Here is a 19949-nt window from a genome sequence, read left to right on the forward strand (position 1 = left end):
CCAACTTACATTTCCACCAACAGTGTAGGAGGGGAACCCACTTTTTTAGTAGGGTCTCTTAAGGTACTAGTGCACATCAGAACACATTTTGGGCAGTGCTGCTTCAGGGAATTCCCACAGTAAAAGGTTAATGTTTCATCTCATTTTTAAACTGCTCTAAAATCTATCCTCCTTCAAATGGCCATTAAGAACTTCAAGTTAATCGTGTCAGCTCTCATTGCATGTTGTTTATAAGCATGGTTTTATTATTCAAGTGAGATGGGATAAAAATAAGATTTTTGTAATGAGAACATTTTATTTTAATTTTCACCATTTATATACAAACACAAGATAAAACACATCACAAAACTAACATTTTATAGTTAATATTTATAGGTGCATAGTTTCATGCTCACGTATTTAAGTATTATATGTATTAAATTTCACAATACATCAATATATTTAGAATCATTAAAAGACACCTGAAAATCTTATAATATATTATAGTAAATCACTCACAATTTTTCAACATCAGCAACAAAAACTTAGTGGCGATTTAGAAGTAAGTGGCAGTCACTTGGGTGTGTTTAATTTAATTTAACACTTTAGAGTTGAAGCCACAGTATCCACAGCACACAGAGACCCTGCTATCATATATTAGGTGGGAGGGAAGCACCGAGATGCTGAGTTGGGGCAGGTACAGATACGCCAATCACTGCTGATGGAAGACTTCAAGACACACTGAAAACTCTGAGAAAATGTCATGACTGGGCACGTTGGAACTGAGCACTGGTACAGGGTGGTACATCTGTCAGCAGATCTCAGGAAACTGGGAGCAAAGATATTTCTCAGGCTTCAGGTTCGTAATCCTGATACCCTTCCTAATGATAGGAAAATCGGAAAGACAACACGAAGTTTTAGTATAAGTGACCAGTGATCAGGGCTTTAGGGCAACAATGAGATGGGACATGGCTTGCCACTTTGAATAAAGGTTATAGTCTTAACAGTTCTGGAACTATTCTGCTACATCCAGTATAATTTTCTTCTTTTTAATAGTTTTGTCTTCCTGTCAGATATAAAAGTGAATTATTATTCTTGTGATCGGCGTTAGGGTGTCTGAATTCTACTTCCACATGCGCCATTTAATAATCATATGACCTCGTCCTGTAGGACACAGTAGCCGGTCTATCTTATGTGGCTCTCATTTTCTTCAACTAAAGTGTTAGTTTCTTTCTAAGAAATCACCTGACTTGGTTCTACAACATTTAAAGGCAAGTCACATTTTCTCTCCTTTTACTTTCCCAGTTGGGAATATCATCTTCATCTGTGGCTTCAATTATCACTATTTCAAAGCTCCTTCTCTCTCGCTAGAACTTGGATAACATAGACAATAAAAATATTGATGGTCTTAACCAAAGGGGCCAGATTAGTCCTCCTAAAAAACTCCTCTAATAATAGCAGAATCCTGCTTAAAAACATATTTTCAATAACTCAAGCTGCTTTCTGAATGAAGTACAAACTTAAATGGCCAGGCTTTTACAGTACTTTACAATTTGTCTTTGACCCATCTCTGCATCCTTCATCTGTCACTCTTCTCAAAGCTTGAACCACATTTAATTACTCACTGTGCCTCAGACATATCCACATGCACTCTCAGACATGTATGCCTTGGAGTTTTCCTTGTGTTAGAATGTCCTCCCTTCATTTTGGCCTATCATAGCTCCCACCCCTTCCCACGCAGATCACTACAACCTCTGCTATAAAACTTCTCCCGACTGATCTAAAGAAATCTTGTAAAATGTTAACCTTTTCTGTGCATCGTGTATATTTTTGCCCCTGTGATGCCTGGTGCATAAAAGGCAGTCAATAATGTTTGTTAGGGGTATCACGATGAATAAATGAAGGGATGCACTTGTATTTGTTTTTCAAACCTACTAGACTGTAAACTCCTTGCATCCGGGTACTAGCAGTTACTCTTCCTGTATTTCTGTAGTGTTTATTAGCATTGTGCCATGTATAAAAAGACCCCCAAATATTGGTAAAATTAATTAGGCAAACAATTTAAACTCAATTTCTGCAAATGGAATGATTATCAGTATGCCTTGTAATAATGCCATGAAGAAGAAGAATAACCTAACTACAACACACTTTAACTCAGTTTTTAGTGGTGGTGTCTGGTTTCAATATCAGGGTAATATTGTTCCCACAGAATTGGTTAGGGCGTGCTCCCTCTTCTATTTTTTTGGATGATAAGTTAATTGGCATTAATTGTAATTAGTGGTATTTTTTCTTTTTTAAATGTTTGGTAAAATTCACCAGTGAAGCCATCTGGTCCTGGAATTCTCTCCTTGGCTGGGTTTTTTAATAATTCATTCTTTTTTAATTAGACATGTATTCAGATTTTCTATTTCTTCCTGAGTCAGTTTCATTCATCTAAAAGTATTTTCTAATTTCTCTTGTGATACCTTTTCTATTAAAGAAACTTACTTTCAAATTAAAGTATGCTGTTTAAAATGTTAGACTGATCCATTGCAAACTATGCATTTATCATATTTCTACTCTCTAATTTTTTTGAGTAACTTTTACTATGCAAACATCTCACTAGAAATGGATGGCAAATAATAATTACTACCTTTGGCATTTAGTTGATTTCTCTAACTTTCCATTTTGGCATTTGTTTTAGAAGGTAGAGTGTCTAGTAAAATAATTCTTCAATGTAGGGGCCAGCAATCTCTTTCTGTAAAAGGCCAGGCTGTAAATATTTTAGGTTGTGTGGGCCACATACTGTCTCTATCAGTGCTGTTGCCTTTTTTTTTTTTAACTCCTTACAAACGTAAAAACCATTCACAGCTTGAAAGCTGTCCACACAATACACGTCCTGGATTTGGCTAACTTGTGCATCTAGAGAGTAAGTCATTCTCTTTAAGGACAAACATCAGGGAAATCTGACAGTGACAGATTTGGGTTACTGATTATTGGACCCAACTTGAACTCTTAAACTTTATTTTTGGAGTTTCACGTGTATAAACTCTTACCTCAGAAGGCATTTCATAAGCCTCATTGTCAGGATCCACAGGTGTATCTTCCAGAATTCCTTCCTGGGAGGCTCCTTCACTCTAATATTTAAATGAAAAGCATTCAAAGACTTTGAGGAGGTACCATTATTCACTTCTAAAAATCACAACCATATTTTGAAAAAAATCTTATATACAGTATGGAAGGGATGTAATAAAAATGGCACTCCTTAGTGTCACTGCTAGCATTCTAAACTATACGGTGCGTTTGGTAAAACATTGAGGCAATGGGTGTTATTAACGCTAAAAATGTACAATTTTTTGGCCGAGTAATGCACCATTCGGGAAACAGTCCCAAGCTAGAGAACAAAGGTGTTTCTCACAGGATCAGTGACAGCAGTAAAAATTGTTAACCTAAATGCTCAATGGATGGTGAAGAATTAGGAAAATTATCATTCAACAATTCAATAGATTATTAAAACATCTATTACTATGACATAAAAATTATATAAAAAATAAGAACCTCTTTAGGATACAATGTTTAGCAGTATATGAATGTTGTTGTATATATTATGGATACAGCCTAGGTAGACTTCAGATACAAAGGTGAAACAGATTGGAGGAAGGCACAACAAAATATGAAAAGTACTTTTTGTTGGGTAGCTATGCATGTTATTTTTACCTTTTTGTAAGTTTTTAACTTATATAACCATTTATAATGTAAAAGCATACATATTTTATACTTTATTTCTAATAACGGCAAAGAAACAAATTTAAAAAACAAATTTCAAGACTGAAACCATACATATTTGGCAGAAGAAAACGCAACTATTTGGTCAGTTTTCCAATTATCTCTCCTTAGGATCCCACAAATTCAACCTGTTGTGGTCATGGTTTTATTATTGTTCTTCATTAAATACCTTTTGTTGCTTTGCATTTATTCCAGAAAAGGAATTGTAAAAAGAGGTGACTGAAAATTAAAAGAGCAGGGAGGCAATGTGAGCCTATATGAACTTGCTCCAAGATATCAGATAGTCCCTCAGTCAATGTGGCTTCTGTTTAAAACTATGCCTGATGTAAATAACATCTCCCCATGTCTTCATCTTGAAAATACAGGTAGGGAAAGGGATAAGGAAATGGATGACGGTGAGAAAACGTCAAACGAAAGCTCATTCTTACATTAGCTGGGCAGAGAAGCTTATAGGTCATCCACCTCTGCCTAACTCCTGTTTTATAAATTTTAAAAGTCCAAGTTAATTATACATTAAATAAGATATAAACCATCCCCCAAATACCTGACTTCTAAACATGGAGTGAAGGTACTGTTTTCAGTGTTTCACCTCTTGGTTCATGTCAAGAACATAGGTTCTGCTGATTGGTGGTTAGACACCAGGGCTGTAATATCACAAGACTTGAGTTCAGATCCTAGCTTCTACAGATTCTAGATCTTTTGTGATGCAGAACAAGTTTCTTAAGCTTTCTCTAAGCATCAAACAGCCTTAGTGATAAAATGGGGCAGCAGTAACTTTTTTAAATTGGGAGGAGCCAATGACATCATGAGTCCTCTCATTAGTATTTAGATAACTTTTAGTGATAGTCAGGTATGAGGAAAATAAGGTAAATTTCCTGTTTCTTTGCATTTTAAGCTTTTAGGGATTTATTTTTCTAACCTAATTTGTTAAAAGATTTTGATATAGACTGGACAAGTAAATATGCAGAACTGACTTGCTTTCTATCACAAATGAGGTGCTAAGACTGGTGAATGTTATTGGATATGTGTGTGTATGTGTATTTGGGTGTGTCTGTTGCATTCTTCAAAGGTCATCCAAGTAATGGTCAATGTTGCTGGTGAATTCTTTGGCTAGATTGATCATGTATTGGGATCAAGTAAAATCCATCCCTATTAATTTTAAATAATGACTTACTTAGGTTGCAAGTACATAATAACTGCTATTTTTTAAAGTATACGTATTTCTGAGCATGTATTTACCTAATCTTTAAAACCATACTCCAAGTATCTACAGTTTATAAAGTAAAATATGTATCACTTGTGGGTAAGGATTTGAGAAGCCACAGAGGAAATGCTAATATAATATTTAAAAAGAAGTCAAATAAGTGATGAGACAGAAAGTCAGCTACAGAAGTAAAGACACATAAATAAATGGGAAAAAGAGGAATCAAGTGAAATATAAATACCAGGATGGTCAATACGTATCAACATGTCACAAGAAGACGCCTATACTTTCAGGCATCTTTACTCACTAAAGGAATAAATGTGTGTTGTTTTCACAAGTTTGCTAGACTTTATGTGTTGTTCTCTGGTGAATGAGATTAGTGATTTCATTAAGATAAAAATACATTAATATTCATAAACTATCATTAAGGTTTTAACTGTATCATATGAAGTGGAAATAGCTCATAGACCTCCCATGAGGCAGGCTATCCTTAGCCACATCTTGCCAAGGAAATTTGGCTTCAGAGGTTTAGTCATTTGCTCAAACTAGCAGAGGTGACTCCAGACTCTGTGCCCTTAGCCACTATCCTGAGCTTCTTCTCCAAAAGAATTCTGGCATTCAAAATGTTTTCTTTAACTAGCTATAGATTTCAGAAACTGAGAAATAGGACATTCTCACGTCCCTGACTATGCCTTGCCTATTCCTTTAAGACCCAGTTAAGAGTCTATTCCTGCTAAACAAAATTATCTTATAATTTGATTGTTGAAACCCATCAAAGAAGTTTATTCAGAAGCACTGTATGCTCTGTGGGGCCATTATACCTTTCATGCTATAATAGTTTACCCAGGAGGAAAAAAAACAAAAGGTATTAGTTAAAGCACAAGTGAGAGTTGCCTCTGTTTATCAAAACATTGATGAATTCTCTAGTGTGTAGAAAGAAACCACCCCAAGGGCATGGCTAGAGAAACTAGTGAGGATTAAGGAAATAGTAGGGATGAAGTTGCAGAATAAAAGAAAATTACTCAAAATCCTTTAAGAACAGGGGAGTATGATATTCAATTTCCTATTTTTCTATCCAGTCTTGTGCTGCAATGTAATTTCACCATCCTACCATATCCTTCACACATAGCCTGTTGGCCCTAAATATTCACTAAAGTGCTACCCAGTGGTCAGAATAGGATGCTGCAGTACGAGGAAAGCACAGCATAGGTAAGGAGATGGATTATATATATAATGGAAGCAAGAAATTAGAACCAGAATCGACCAGGAAAAAATGCAATCACAGGAAAACCATCAAACATGTATCTTGCCTTTCCTGTACGAACTGTACCTTAGCACGTCATTGGATGCAATCAGCAAATTTTGGACTGTGGGAAATGATACAGGACAAATAACTACTTCAACAAGTAAACTGCAAGAAAAACAAAAGTTTGGGGAAACATATAGATTAAAGTGGACTTCAGAGAGCATTCGAAAATTACAACTTAAGAACCTTATTTCACTCTTATTTGGAATCCTGTTTTGAGAAAAGAGAAACAAATATGAGATGGGGGAATTTAAACACTGACTGGATATTTAATTAAAGATATTTAATTAATTAACTCTTAAAATGTGATATTACATTTGGGTTTTACTTAAAGTCCATAAACTAAAATATAATAATCAAATGTTTTTAGATCAAATAAGATATCTAGGCATTGCTTGGAAATTATCCAGGTTTGGGTTGGGAGAAATGAATAGGCTGTAGAAGAAACAGGAGTCTATGTGGTGGTGATTGGTTGCATTTGAAGGGGAGAAAGTGTGGCAGGTAGATTAATTTGAACTGAAGGCAGTCGAGGCCCAGCAGACTCAGGAAGAGCTTTTTACATCCTCCATAACTGCCCAAAAGAACGTAGATTAGAGGCCTGTACCAGAAAGAGAGCTTTCACCAGAGAGAACTTTTTGTTTACCTGAAAGCGTCATCTATATGGCAGGGAAGACATCTGATTACCAAAGACCTGCTCATCTCACCTTCCTGTGAGTTGCCCTCCTCCCCTCTGAAGCTTGGGCCCCTATCCCATTCTTCAGCTCAGGGTAGCATATAAACCTCAATTGCCCGACTGCCTTTGAGTTCCGTATCTTTGTGGGGCTCTCAAACATATGAAATTAATTTGTTTTTCTCCTGTTAATCTGTCTTATGTCAGTTTAGTTACGAGACCAACCGAAGAGCGTATAAGGAATGAAGGGAACATCTGTCCTCCCCAATAGTTTGGTGCTGAATGTGGGGCTCTCCTTTGGCTGGACATTGCTTGTTCTGGGGTTGCTGCAGCTGAGAGATCCTGGAAGCTCTGGTAGAAGGTACGAATTCTTACCACATCAGTCTCCTGGATCTCTGCCTGCAGGGTCTGGTGGAAGCAAGAGTGGGGAGAATCCTTTTCCTTTTTCTAGATTCAGATTAGCAGGAGACACTATTTGTGTGAGTCAGTTCCTTTGGTATAGTGACTCTGGTAAAGATTTGTTATGAGTATTCTTGCTTTCTATTGATTCCTTTCCTCCTAGGTCATTGTTTTCTTTTGTCTTTTGTGTTGTTTGTCATAAGGAGGAAAATCATAGGGTTGAATACAGGCATAGGTCCTATAAGCTTGCTGTCTGAGCTAGGCTTACAGACTGGTGAGTTCATGATTCTCATGAGACTGGCATCTCTTTAGACAAGCTTTGCTGTGGTTCCCCTATATTAAAGACAACAACAACAACAGAGATGAAGGATTCTTTTTGTCTTGTTCAGCCCCATCTGCCTGTTTTAACTTCCCTTTCCTGTTAAGATCTGCAGAAAGCACTCTGTCCAGATCCCCAGGCCCAGGGTATAAAGATTCCTTGTGTAAATCATGAAAGCCAGGAGGTGAATTTAGCAGAATCACTTGGGATGGGTGGTAGGGCTGGCTTCGCTGCCCCTTACAACTCCTTGTACTTTTCCATCTACTTTTCTGATTACAAGACCCTGTAATCAGGTTCTGCCAGCTTCAGGCTTTCCTATGCAATGTCCCTCGCAAATGTTTTCTGGACCCCCAATGCAAGAACTCACGTCTATGGACGGTGGTAGTTCTGTTAAATTACAAAACCCTTTTACCTCTACTTTCAGTTCCTACCAAATTTAGGGAGGAGTTAAAAAGATTAATGTACATTCACAGTCCCACTTACAGCTGCCAGGTGTGTTTTTCCCCTCCATAAAAATTATTTTGGATTATATATAATAAAATTATGTTGTAGTTAACAGACAGCTCCTGGCGGTGGCGGGGTGGAGGGGAACTCTCACAGAAGAAGCAGAGGACCCAGGCCCTCCTGTAAATAATCAGGAAATGGATCAGTTTGAGGCCAATATTCAGGGGCCAACAGAAGCAGCAGTAGAAGTTTTTTCCTCCTGAAGTGAACTGGTCCAAGACTGAATTGTACATTCAGGAAAAGGAAAACATTTGAAGACCTTCGTTAAAGACTTTATCCGGACTTTTAAAAGGCATACTGTGTTAAACCCTGAAGCTCCGTCTTCTTTGGAAATCTCCCTGATATAAGGAAGCAAATTAAAGATAATGTAGTTGGATGGGTGGGCCAGCCCCTTGACAGTATTCAGGCTGCAACCCAATCTTTGAGGAATTAAAATCAACTGTCCTTATCTTGCAAACCTTTGCAAAACCAGAAATGCAGCTCTAGAAACAATTCAAAACACACCTATCTTTACCATCCCCCAAACCTCCCCAATTCATCTCAAAATGCTTGCACACATTGTAAAAACTCAGGACATTGGAACAGAAGTGTTCTAAAAAGAAGGAAAATAGTAATTACCCTAGACTTCTGATAATTATAGAGAAACATATTCCAAAACTCCTTGGAGACAATTCACATTCTTCCTTTGTCCCTTGAAGATGTAAATCTTCCATGTCTTTGAAATGTAAACACCCCAAGGATATAACTAATAACACAGCCCACCATCCTCTGAGACTGAAGTAAACAAAAGGGGGGGGTGGGGGGAAAGGCTTTTTAAAATAAAACACAAACTGCTATAAAATTTCCCTTGCGGAAAATTTAATCCACAGCTTCCATAAGATTACTTATTTCGGACAAATGAAAGTCCTTGCCACAAAAATTAGTAAAATGCTTTAGCCATTTGAGTGGTAACCTTCACTTGTTCCATCTTCCAGAGACACAATTTGGATTCAACTGTTATTTACGAGCTAATGAGTTGTATTGTTGTACCTGATTCTTGGCTAAAATTTAGGGTCCCTGTTGGTATCTGTGTGTTTATATATGTCTATGGATGTATGTTATGTGTATGTGATATATTTCTACCTCTGGATACTATTGCCAAAATTAGTTTGCCCAAAAAAAAAAAAAAAAGTTAACTGACTTTGTTTAACTGGCTTAAAGAAAAACAGGCACTTATCAATTTAAATATTTTTAAACACTCTGAAGTATAATAGACACCAACCCAAATGCTTTTCAAGTTCATGTGGTCTGGGACAATCTTTGGTAAATAAAAGCTAGTTTAAGTTTGTTGGTTTAATTAAAATCGGCATGTCTTTAGAGTTTTCAGCATTAAATATAATTTATTCGACCTAGGTTTCCTAAAAGTCAAATAAGTTCATGTGTCTCTGTTACAGAATTTGTCAGAAAGAAAAATAACCTAAGATGATGGCTAGCTGCTTTAATGTCTCATGACATTTTATGAGTAATCTAAATATGATTGTTAAGAACAAGTGAATGAAATAATTTTAGGGGAGATAAAAATTTTAAGTGAACTTTTCAAAAATAATTATGGTTTATGATATGTCTACTTAAATAGTTTTCTAAATCTCTTTGGTAATTTAGAGTTTTGCTGTGTTAAGTTAAAGGATGGAAATTCATTGAGGTCATTTCCAAATAAGATAAAATACAGAACATAGGTTTATCCACTTTTGGCTTCTTATTACAGAGAAACTAAAGATATTTAGATCTGTCAGTAAAATGTCTTGTGTAACATTAAAAAAAAATTGTACTCTAAGAAAGCATATGCTTCTAGAAATGATGAAATGTACTCTTAAATTTGCCAGTCTGTGGAATGATAGTGTGACAGTTCACAATTGCTTACTTAGTTTTCACTAGATATTAAAGTTTCCAAGAGTTAAGAATTCTAATTAATATACATAATTGAAACTACTAGAAAGAAAAAAAACTCTGTATGCAAGGCAATAAGATGTGTTTTTGGCTAAGAAAAGGTATGAGGTATGGAGATATGTTTCTATTAAGAGAAAAAGACTAATTTTGTCCTAAAATAAAGTAATTATTTCAGAATGAGAAAGCAGAAAATAAAAGACAAACTAAGTGGATATACAAAGTTGGGGAGACAGGGAGGGAGGGAGGGATAGGAAAAGAGAATTTTGCCTTGTGTAGTCAAACTGGCTAAAATTGAATGCATTTATTATAAATATTTAAAAAATAAGCTTTAATAACAATAGTTTACTTATATTTGTGTAAAACTAAAACTTAATTTTCTTTCATCTGCAAGAACAAGATTTTCTTAGACTAGTCTGCTCTTCATAAGATTGTGAGAGGTTAAAGATTCTGTATTTTATCAAAATAATTTATTGTGCTTCATGTTCTCTTTATCAAGTCTTTGATTACTTAAGAAAACAGTCTTCTCTATTAGAAGAACTCATTTTTTTTAACAATTATATAACTTTCTATATCTGCCTGCAAAGTATTTTGTTGTCACTCTGGTTAAATGGATTGACTAAATATTGTACCACAATGACCTATGATCCTATTTGAATCCCCCAAATCAAATTCTAAATGAAATCTTTTTGTCCTTGAAATAATTGGGATTTTCAAGAGGGTCCCTGGAACATCTCAAAAGATTGGTTCTCTCACCTTATATTTAAAAAAAAAAAGAGAGATGTTAAACTAGTTAAGTTTATTTGATGTTTAATTCCATGGCAAGTATTGTCAGGCAAGAAGTACTAACCCTTCTTTATGTTGTATTTCTATGGATGTATGTCATTAATATGTATTCCAGAAATTGTATAAAATTCCTAAAAATGATATGTATTGTTTTCAGTCACAATTCCAGTTATTATTTTAAAATGTTGTATGTCGGGCTTCCCTGGTGGCGCAGTGGTTGAGAGTCCGCCTGCCGATGCAGGGGACATGGGTTCGTGCCCCTGTCTGGGAAGATCCCACATGCCGCGGAGCGGCTGGGCCCATGAGCCATGGCCGCTGAGCCTGCGCGTCCGGAGGCTGTGCTCCGCAATGGGAGAGGCCAAAAAAGTGAGAGGCCCAAAAAAAAAAAAAAAAAAAAAAAAAAAAAAAAAAAAAAGATGATGTATGTCACAAAAATAATCAAATTTCCTTATTAACTGCATTATAATGAACTCTCATCAAATCTTTAACTGTAACTTTTCTTTTGTCATTTACAGACAGTTACTCTTTTACTCTGATGCTCTGGAAAAGGTTTCTTGCAAAAGTGCTTCACCTTCAAGAAACTCCTGGAAAGGAATCTAACAAGTACAGGTTTTTGATAACTTTCTGATCATACCACTAAACTGGGTAAGAATTTGCATTAATCTAATGGAGAAACTGACGGCTTCATAAAACTGCTAACAGAAGATCAATATCAGTAAGAATTAATTACAGGGGAGTGAATGACTGATGAGGATGAGAACAACTTTTATGACTTTTTGTTTGAAATATTCTTGGTTCCTTGGTTTTGTTTTTCTAGATTTAAGGAAACCTTTTTCTTTCTCTCTTAAGCTATTGGCAAGTTGGTAAATATACCTTTGTGAACGAAGATACAACAATTACTCTTTCTCACTATCTGATCCCTTCAGAATTTGGAGACTCTTAGTGAGTACTCTTATTTTCATGGCATTACAATTATTTGCATAAGTTCAATAGGAATCTGTCCTCATAACATGACACAATTGGAAACATTGGTTATACACCAAGGCTTTGACTGGAATGTCATATTTGAGAATGTGCACAGCGTCAGATATGACCAGACAGGTTTAAGGAACTAAGGTTGACTTTATGGAGCCAATGATGCCCCTTGAAAAACCAGCCTCGTACTTTCCTTACAGGGTTCCTGGAAGCCGTATCAGATGAGTAAGGAAAGTCACTTCCTGGCAGGTGCAGGAACCTCAAGATATCTTGGGGACCTCCAGAGGAGAAGAATTACCCCGAATATATCGGTACTGCAGGCAAAGTCTGATGGTAAGTCCCTGGCTTGGCTGCCTAGCCTCCACAGGCATTTAAAAGTTAAATCTGAGATTCCCTATGAAAGTTTCCAACAAAGCAGATTTAAAAGAGCCTATATGGTCAGCCACTATTCTTGTTGCACTTATGTAAATAATAAGGCCAAGTGTGTTGAAACTAGACTTAATTTGCAGAGACATTAGTCTTACCATGGTTATCTTTGGTAGAAATGAAGCTAACTGTAGAGAGAAACATCACGTCTCAGTAATATACCTTTGTGGATATCATATTCTAGTGCTGTTAATTGTCTCTGAGGTTTTGTTTTCTACCTGTAAACTGGACTGGATCCTGAATTCTTCTAGTTTCCTTCAATATTTGGCTAAAACTCACCAAGCTAACAGTTCCAACTTTTACCCACTTCTTGACTTGGAATCACTATGAACAAAAACTGCTCTCTTCCTGAATCTCTGCAAACTAAATGTGAACAACTTGATATAAACTTCCCAGAAATCGTCACAGCAGCTCATGTATAGACAGTCTTTATGCCTGTTGCTGTGTGGGCCCCTCAGAAAGTTTACCTGAACACCCAATGCCATCAGAAATATTCAAACTGCAAAAGATGTTTTGGCCCTGACAGCTAGAAATCTTCTTAACTGGCTGCCCTTAGGACTCAAACTGGGTTTACAGTCTGCTCCACACATTAACCTTTGTTTTTCTTTTGTTTCCACAGAAATGCTTTTTTATTGAATATCTAATTGCTTGCACAATATAGGCCTAACTGTGGGAGCCCAATTGCATCACTGCCTTCTGAAATGAGACAACTCTTTAACGGAATTGACCTATTCTCAGGACTCAAGACACTGGTTCAGTGAGAGGAGCAATCTACCAGCTCAGCTTCTGGACTGTGAAACTTCTGGGAGAAGTTTTAAAGGTGGGACTGACGAGGAGCAGAATGTGCCACCCCAAAATGTGCTACTTTGGCAGGTAGATTATTTTAAGCTGAAAGCAATTAAGGCCCAGCAGACTCAGAAGAGCTTTCTGCCCCTGCCCTTAACTGCCTAAAACAATTTAGACAGGGAGGGGAGGAGACAAGATGTGGACTAGAAGAACTTGAGCTCACCCCCCTCTCACAAAAACAGCAAAATCACAACTAACTGCTCAACAACCAACCATCAACAAAAAAGACTGGAAACTACCAAAAAAGATAGTCTACATCGAAAGATAAAGAAGAAGCCACAACAAGATGGTAGGAGGAGCACTTTCGTGATATAATCAAATCTCATACCTGCCAGTTGGGTGACCCACAAACTGGAAAATAACTATATCACACAGAGGTTCTCCCACTGGAGTGAAGGTTCTCAGCCCCACGTCAGGCTCCCCATTCTGAGGGTCTGGAATCGGGAGGAGGAGCCCCCAGAGCATTTTGCTCTGAAGGCCAGAATGGCTTGAGTGCAGGAGCTCCACAGAACTGGGGGAAACAGAGACTCCACTCTTGGAGGGTGCACACAAGGTTTCACATGCACTGGGACCCAGGGCAAAGCAGTGACTCCATAGGAGCCTGGGCCAGGCCTACCTGCAAGTCCTGGATACCCTTCTGGGGAGATGGGGGTCAACTGTGGCTCACTGTGGGTGCAGGGACACTGGTGGTGGAGGCCCCAGAGAATGATCATTGGCGTGATCTCTCCTGGAGGTCACCATTTTGGCACCGAGACCCAGCCCCACTCAACAGTCTGCAGGCTCCACTGCTGGGACACCTCAGGCCAAACAACTAATAGGGTGGGAACACAGCCCCACCCATCAGCACACAGGCTGCCTAAAGTCATCCTGAGCCACAGCCACTTCCAACACACCACTTGACCCAGCCCTGCCCACCTGAGGGGCAAGACCCAATTCCACCCACCAGTGAGCAGGCACCAGAAGCAAGAGGAACTATGATCCTGCAGCCTAGAGAATGGAGACCACAAACAAAGAAAGGTAGACAAAATGAGATGGTAGAGAAATATGCTCCAGACAAAGGAACAAGTTAAAACTAAGTGAAGTGGAGATAGGCAATCTACCTGAAAAAGACTTCAGAGTAGTAATAGTGAAGATGATCCAAGATCTTGGAAAAAGAATGGAGTCACAGACCAAGAAAATACAGGAAATGTTTAACACATTATTGACTGGGGGATTTTTACAGAAACTAATGCCTGTGGCTGTAACACATCTCCGGTCAAAAATGTGTTGACAAAGAGCTAGAAGATTTAAAGAACAAACAGAGATGAACAATATGATAACTGAAATGAAATGAAAAATACACTAGAAGATATCAATAGCAGAATAAATGAGGCAGAAGAACAAACAAGTGAGCTGGAAGAGATTGGTGGAAATCACTACCATATGGTGCTGGCATGAAAACAGAAATATACATCAATGGAACAGGATAGAAAGCCCAGAAATCAACCCATGCACCTATGGTCAACTAATCTACAACAAAGGGAGGCAAGAATATACAATGGAGAAAAGACAGTCTCTTCAATAAGTGGTGCTGGGAAAACTGAACAGCAATATGTAAAAGAATGAAATTAGAACATTCTCTAATTAGAACACCATATACAAAAATAAACTCAAAATGGACTAAAGACTGAAATATAAGACCGGATAGCATAAAACTCATAGAGGAAAACATACGCAGAACACTCTTTGACATAAATCACAGCAATATCTTTTTGAATCCACCTCCTACAGTAATGAAAATAAAAACAAACAAATGGGACCTAATTAAACTTAAAAGCTTTTGCACAGCATAAACAAAACGAAAAGATCAACCACAGAATGGGAGAAAATATTTGCAAATGAAGCGACTGACAAGGGATTAATATCCGAAATATACAAACAGCTCATGCAGCTCAATATAAAAAAAAAAAACAAAAAACAAACAACCCAATCGAAAAATGGGCAGAAGGCCTAAATAGACATTTCTCCAAAGAAGACATACATATGGCCAATAGGCACATGAAAAGATGCTCAACAGAGCCAGTTATTAGAGAAATGCAAATCAAAACTACAGTGAGGTATCACCTCACACTAGTCAGAATGGCCATCATCAAAAAGCATACAAATAATAAATGCTGGAGAGGGTGTGCAGAAAAGGGAACCCTCCTACACTGTTGCTGGGAATGTAAATTGGTACAGCCACTATGGAAAACAGTATGGAGGTTCCTCAGAAAACTAAAAATAGAATGACCATATGATCCAGCAATCCCACTCCTGGGTATATATCCAGACAAAACTATAATTGAAAAAGATACATGCACCCCTATCTATGTTCATAGCAGCACTATTTACAATAGCCAGGACATGAAACCAACCAAAATGTCCGTCGACAGATGAATGGATAAAGAAGATGCGGTACTTATATACAATGGAATACTGCTCAGCCATAAAAAAAGAATGAAATAATGCCATTTGCAGCAACGTGGATGCAACTAGAGATTACCATACTAAGTGACGTAAGTCAGAAAAAGAAAGACAAATACCACATGATATCACTGATATGTGGAATCTAAAATATGGCACAAATGAACCTATCTACAAAACAGAAACAGATTCACAGACATAGAGAACAGACTTGTAAGTGCCAAGGCAGGGTGGGGGAGGGATGGACTGGGAGATTGGGGTTAGTAGATGCAAAGTATTTCATATAGAATGGATAAACAACAAGGTCCTATTGTATAGCACAGGGAATTATATTCAATATCCTGGGATAAACCATAATGGTAAAGAATATAAAATAGAATGTATATATGTATATAACTGAGTCACTTTGCTGTACAGCAGAGATTAACACAACATAGTAAATTAACTATGCTTCAATTAAGAAAATAATAAATTAAAAAGTAATTTAAAAATACAATCCCATTTTAATTAAATGATACTTTTAGAGAAACCAGTCTTATATAGAAATACGTATTTAGAAGCTATTCATGCTCTACTTTGGATAATCTGTTACCATATTACTCATTTTCTTGCCTTTTGCTCTTCTAACTCTTTCTTTAGTCTTGGCAATCCCTTCAGAAAGGAAGAGGGAGAGAGAGGAAGATAAAGTGAACAGATGAAATGAGAAAAAGTTTGACTGTTTTTTTTTTTTTTTGCAGTACGCGGGCCTCTCACTGCTGTGGCCTCTCCCGTTGCGGGGCACAGGCTCCGGACGCGCGGGCCCAGCGGCCACGGCTCACGGGCCCAGCCGCTCTGCGGCATGTGGGATCCTCCCGGACCGGGGCACAAACCCGCGTCCCCTGCATCGGCAGGCGGACTCAACCACTGCGCCACCAGGGAAGCCCAAGTTTGACTGTTCTTAATAAAAGGTTTGGGATTGGGGGAGAGAGTAAAGCTAATACATTAAATCTATTTTAGCATTATTTTTGGATGTTCTTTGTCAGTATCCTTAAATCTAGTTTTAAATACATTCAGCCATAAATTATAAAATAACTAGTCTATTAATTGGTCTGTAGATCAGGAATCAGTGTGAAATCATTTTTTAGAAGAAATTTTCATTATATAGCAAAGAAATAGTATTCTAGCTTAAATCTTCACCCTCGGTAAGCACAACAAGTAGCTCAGTGACTGCCATATTTATGAAAGTGGCATATAATTAGCTGACTCACTTAATAAGACTTCACAGCAGAGCAAAGAAAGCTTTTCTCATGTTACTTGGATACAGACCTAGTTGCAAATACTAATACACAGTAGGAAGTCTGGGAATAAAGTATTTTCAGTTTCCATGTTCAAAGATTAATCCTCCATTAATAAAATAATATATATGTCTAAATATATATTTATATTTGCTGATTATTAAGTTTGCATGGATAGAATTCTTGAAGATCAGCCCCTTGGCTAGTGCTTGAATAAGATATCATCAAAGTGAAAGTGGGTCAGCCTGAGGAAGAGCTACTCTTCTGTTGCCAGTTCTTTCATCTTTGCAAATGCATTGATATTTGGAGGCAAGTCTTTAAAACTAGCAACTGGGGGAGGAATCAGTGGGGAGTGCAGGTTTTGACAAAGAGAGAGATAGCGAGTCTGCTTTCATATCTTAGTGAACCTAGGGAAAGCTGAAAGGCTCCTGGGAAGGAGGAAATTCCTGTGAAGAGCATAGTGAACCAGCCTTCGGTGTCTGCTTTCAAAAACAAGTGGGAAACTGGTCTTAATACCTGACTGGGAGAAAATACTTCAGGCAAAACAAACTGCTCATACACGAAAAGGTGGATAGGACCCATAGGGCTCTGAAGCAGAGAGAGAAGGCAAGAGCTTCAAGATTGGTGCATGTGAAACACAGAAAAAGAAGCTTCAAGAATGAGTAAAGATCTGCCTTATTCATCTAAGAGAGCAAAGATTAGGAAAAGCTGTAAGAAAGGCAGAGCAGGAACACAGTACGGTCATGCACAGGTGGTAACCTGAGGTTCCAGGAGTCTCCATGCTACTGGGAACAGATGCCAGTCCAGTGTGAAGGGCTTTCAAGATCTGGAAGGAAAACTCTTCAAGAGGATCTCAGCCTTCAAGTTGGAATATCTTTGTTTAGCATCTAAGATGGGATGCAGAGGGAACAATGCCCCACAGACCACAGTAGTCAATTTCAATAGGTGTTGCAGTTACTCTACCCTATAATTTCTACCATTAAGTTCTTTTCACATTAGTTGTGGTTCTTTCTTTTGGTTACTTAGAAAAGCTTTCCTCTATCCTTGTCTCAACAAATCTGAGATAAAACGGACATTTACTTAGAACACTATCAAGAAATATCATGGGCTGAGTATATCCTCAGAAGATCATTCAAATGAAGTATTGTTAAATGCTTAATTTTCCATCTTACTCTTACATGGAATAACAATAATAGGTAAGGTTTATTTAGTGTGTACTCTGTATTTGTACTGTTCCAAGAGTTTCAAATGCATTATTTCATTTTAAAAACCAACTAGAGGAGGAGCTCCAAGATGGCGGAAGAGTAAGACGCGGAGATCACCTTCCTCCCCACAGATACACCAGAAATACATCTACACGTGGAACAACTCCTACAGAACACCTACTGAACGCTGGCAGAAGACCTCAGACCTCCCAAAAGGCAAGAAACTCCCCACGTACCTGGGTAGGGCAAAAGAAAAAAGAAAAAACAGAGACAAAAGAATAGGGACGGGCCCTGCACCAGTGGGAGGGAGCTGTGAAGGAGGAAAGGTTTCCACACGCTAGGAAGCCCCTTCGCGGGCAGAGACGGTGGGTGGCAGAGGCGGAAAGCTTCGGCGCCGCGGAGGAGAGCACAGCAACAGGGGTGCGGAGGACAAAGCGGAGAGATTCCCACAAAGAGGATCGGTAACTGGCACTCACCAGCCCGAGAGGCTTGTCTGCTCACCCACTGGGGTGGGCGGGGCTGGGAGCTGAGGCTCGGGCTTTGGTTGGATCCCAGCGTGGACCCCAGAGACGGGCATGAGATGCTAAGGCTGCTGCTGCCGCCACCAAGAAGCCTGTGTGCGAGCACAGGTCACTATCCGCACTTCCCCTCCTGGGAGCCTGTGCCGCCCGCCACTGCCAGGGTCCCGTGATCCAGGGACAACTTTTACAGGAGAACACACGGCACGCCTCAGGCTCGTGCAACGTCACGGCGGCCTCTGCCGCCGCAGGCTCGCCCCGCATCCGTATCCCTCCCTCCCTGCGGCCTGAGTGAGCCAGAGCCCTCGAATCAGCGGCTCCTTTAACCCCGTCCTGTATGAGCAAAGAACAGACGCCCTCCCGCGACCTACACACAGAGGCAGGACCAAATCCAAAGCTGAGCCCCGGGAGCTGTGAGAACAAAGAAGAGAAAGGGAAATCTCTCCCAGCAGCCTCAGGAGCAGCGGATTAAATCCCCACAATCAACTTGATGGACCCTGCATGTGTGGAATACCTGAATAGACAACCAATCATCATCCCAAATTGAGGAGGTGGACTTTGGGAGGAAAGATATATATATATTTTTCCCCTTTTTCTCTTTTTGTGTGTGTATGTGTTGCTTCTCTGTGTGATTTTGTCTGAATAGCTTTGCTTTTACCATTTGTCCTAGGGTTCTGTCCGTCCATTTTGTTGTATCTTTTTTTTTTACTATAAAAATTGTTTTCTTAATAATTATTTTTTATTTTAATAACTTTATTTTATTTCATTATATTTTATCCTCCTTCTCTTTCTACTTTTTCTCCCTTTTATTCTGAGCCCTGTGGATGAAAGGCTCTTGGTGCTGCAGCCAGGAGTCAGTGCTGTGCCTCAGAGGTGGGAGAGCCAACTTCAGGACACTGGTCCACAAGAGGCCTCCCAGCTCCACGTAATATCAAATGGCGAAAATCTCCCAGAGATCCCCATCTCAATGCCAAGAATCAACTTCACTCAACAGCCAGCAACCTACAGGGCTGGACACCCTATGCCAAACAACTAGCAAGACAAGAACGCAGCGCCCTCCATTAGCAGAGAGGCTGCCTAAAATCATAATAAGGCCGCAGACACCCCAAAACACACCACCAGACATGGACCTGCCCACCAGAAAGACAAGATACAGCCTCAGCCACCAGAACACAGGCACTAGTCCCCTCCACCAGGAGGCCTACACAACCCACTGAACCAACCTTAGCCACTGGGGACAGACACCAAAAACAATGGGAACTACAAACCTGCAGCCTGTGAACAGGATACCCCAAACACAGTAAGTTAAGCAAAATGAGAAGACAGAAAAACACACAGCAGATGAAGGAGCAAGGTAAAAAAAAAACCCACCAGACCAAACAAATGAAGAGGAAATAGGCAGTCTACC

At 38.9% G+C, this 19949-nt stretch overlaps 1 protein-coding gene across 2 annotated transcripts in view; it reads right to left on the minus strand.

The window, feature by feature from the left end:
• Positions 1 to 270: 270 nt before the first annotated feature.
• The window catches only part of SNCA (synuclein alpha), a 129189-nt gene continuing 109510 nt past the window's right edge, over positions 271 to 19949 (minus strand). For both annotated transcript variants that reach the window (XM_027116915.1, XM_027116916.1), the window contains exons 5-6: positions 3015 to 3095; positions 271 to 860 (exon numbers count right to left, since the gene is read on the minus strand). In XM_027116915.1, the coding sequence (XP_026972716.1) occupies positions 828 to 860; positions 3015 to 3095 (114 nt within the window). In that variant the 3' untranslated portion in view covers positions 271 to 827. The remainder of the gene's footprint in view (positions 861 to 3014; positions 3096 to 19949) is intronic.

The sequence above is a fragment of the Aethalodelphis obliquidens genome, unplaced genomic scaffold (genome assembly GCF_003676395.1).
Source record: "Aethalodelphis obliquidens isolate GAN/ISIS:26980383/991018 unplaced genomic scaffold, ASM367639v1 scaffold17, whole genome shotgun sequence".
Lineage (NCBI taxonomy): Eukaryota > Metazoa > Chordata > Mammalia > Artiodactyla > Delphinidae > Aethalodelphis > Aethalodelphis obliquidens.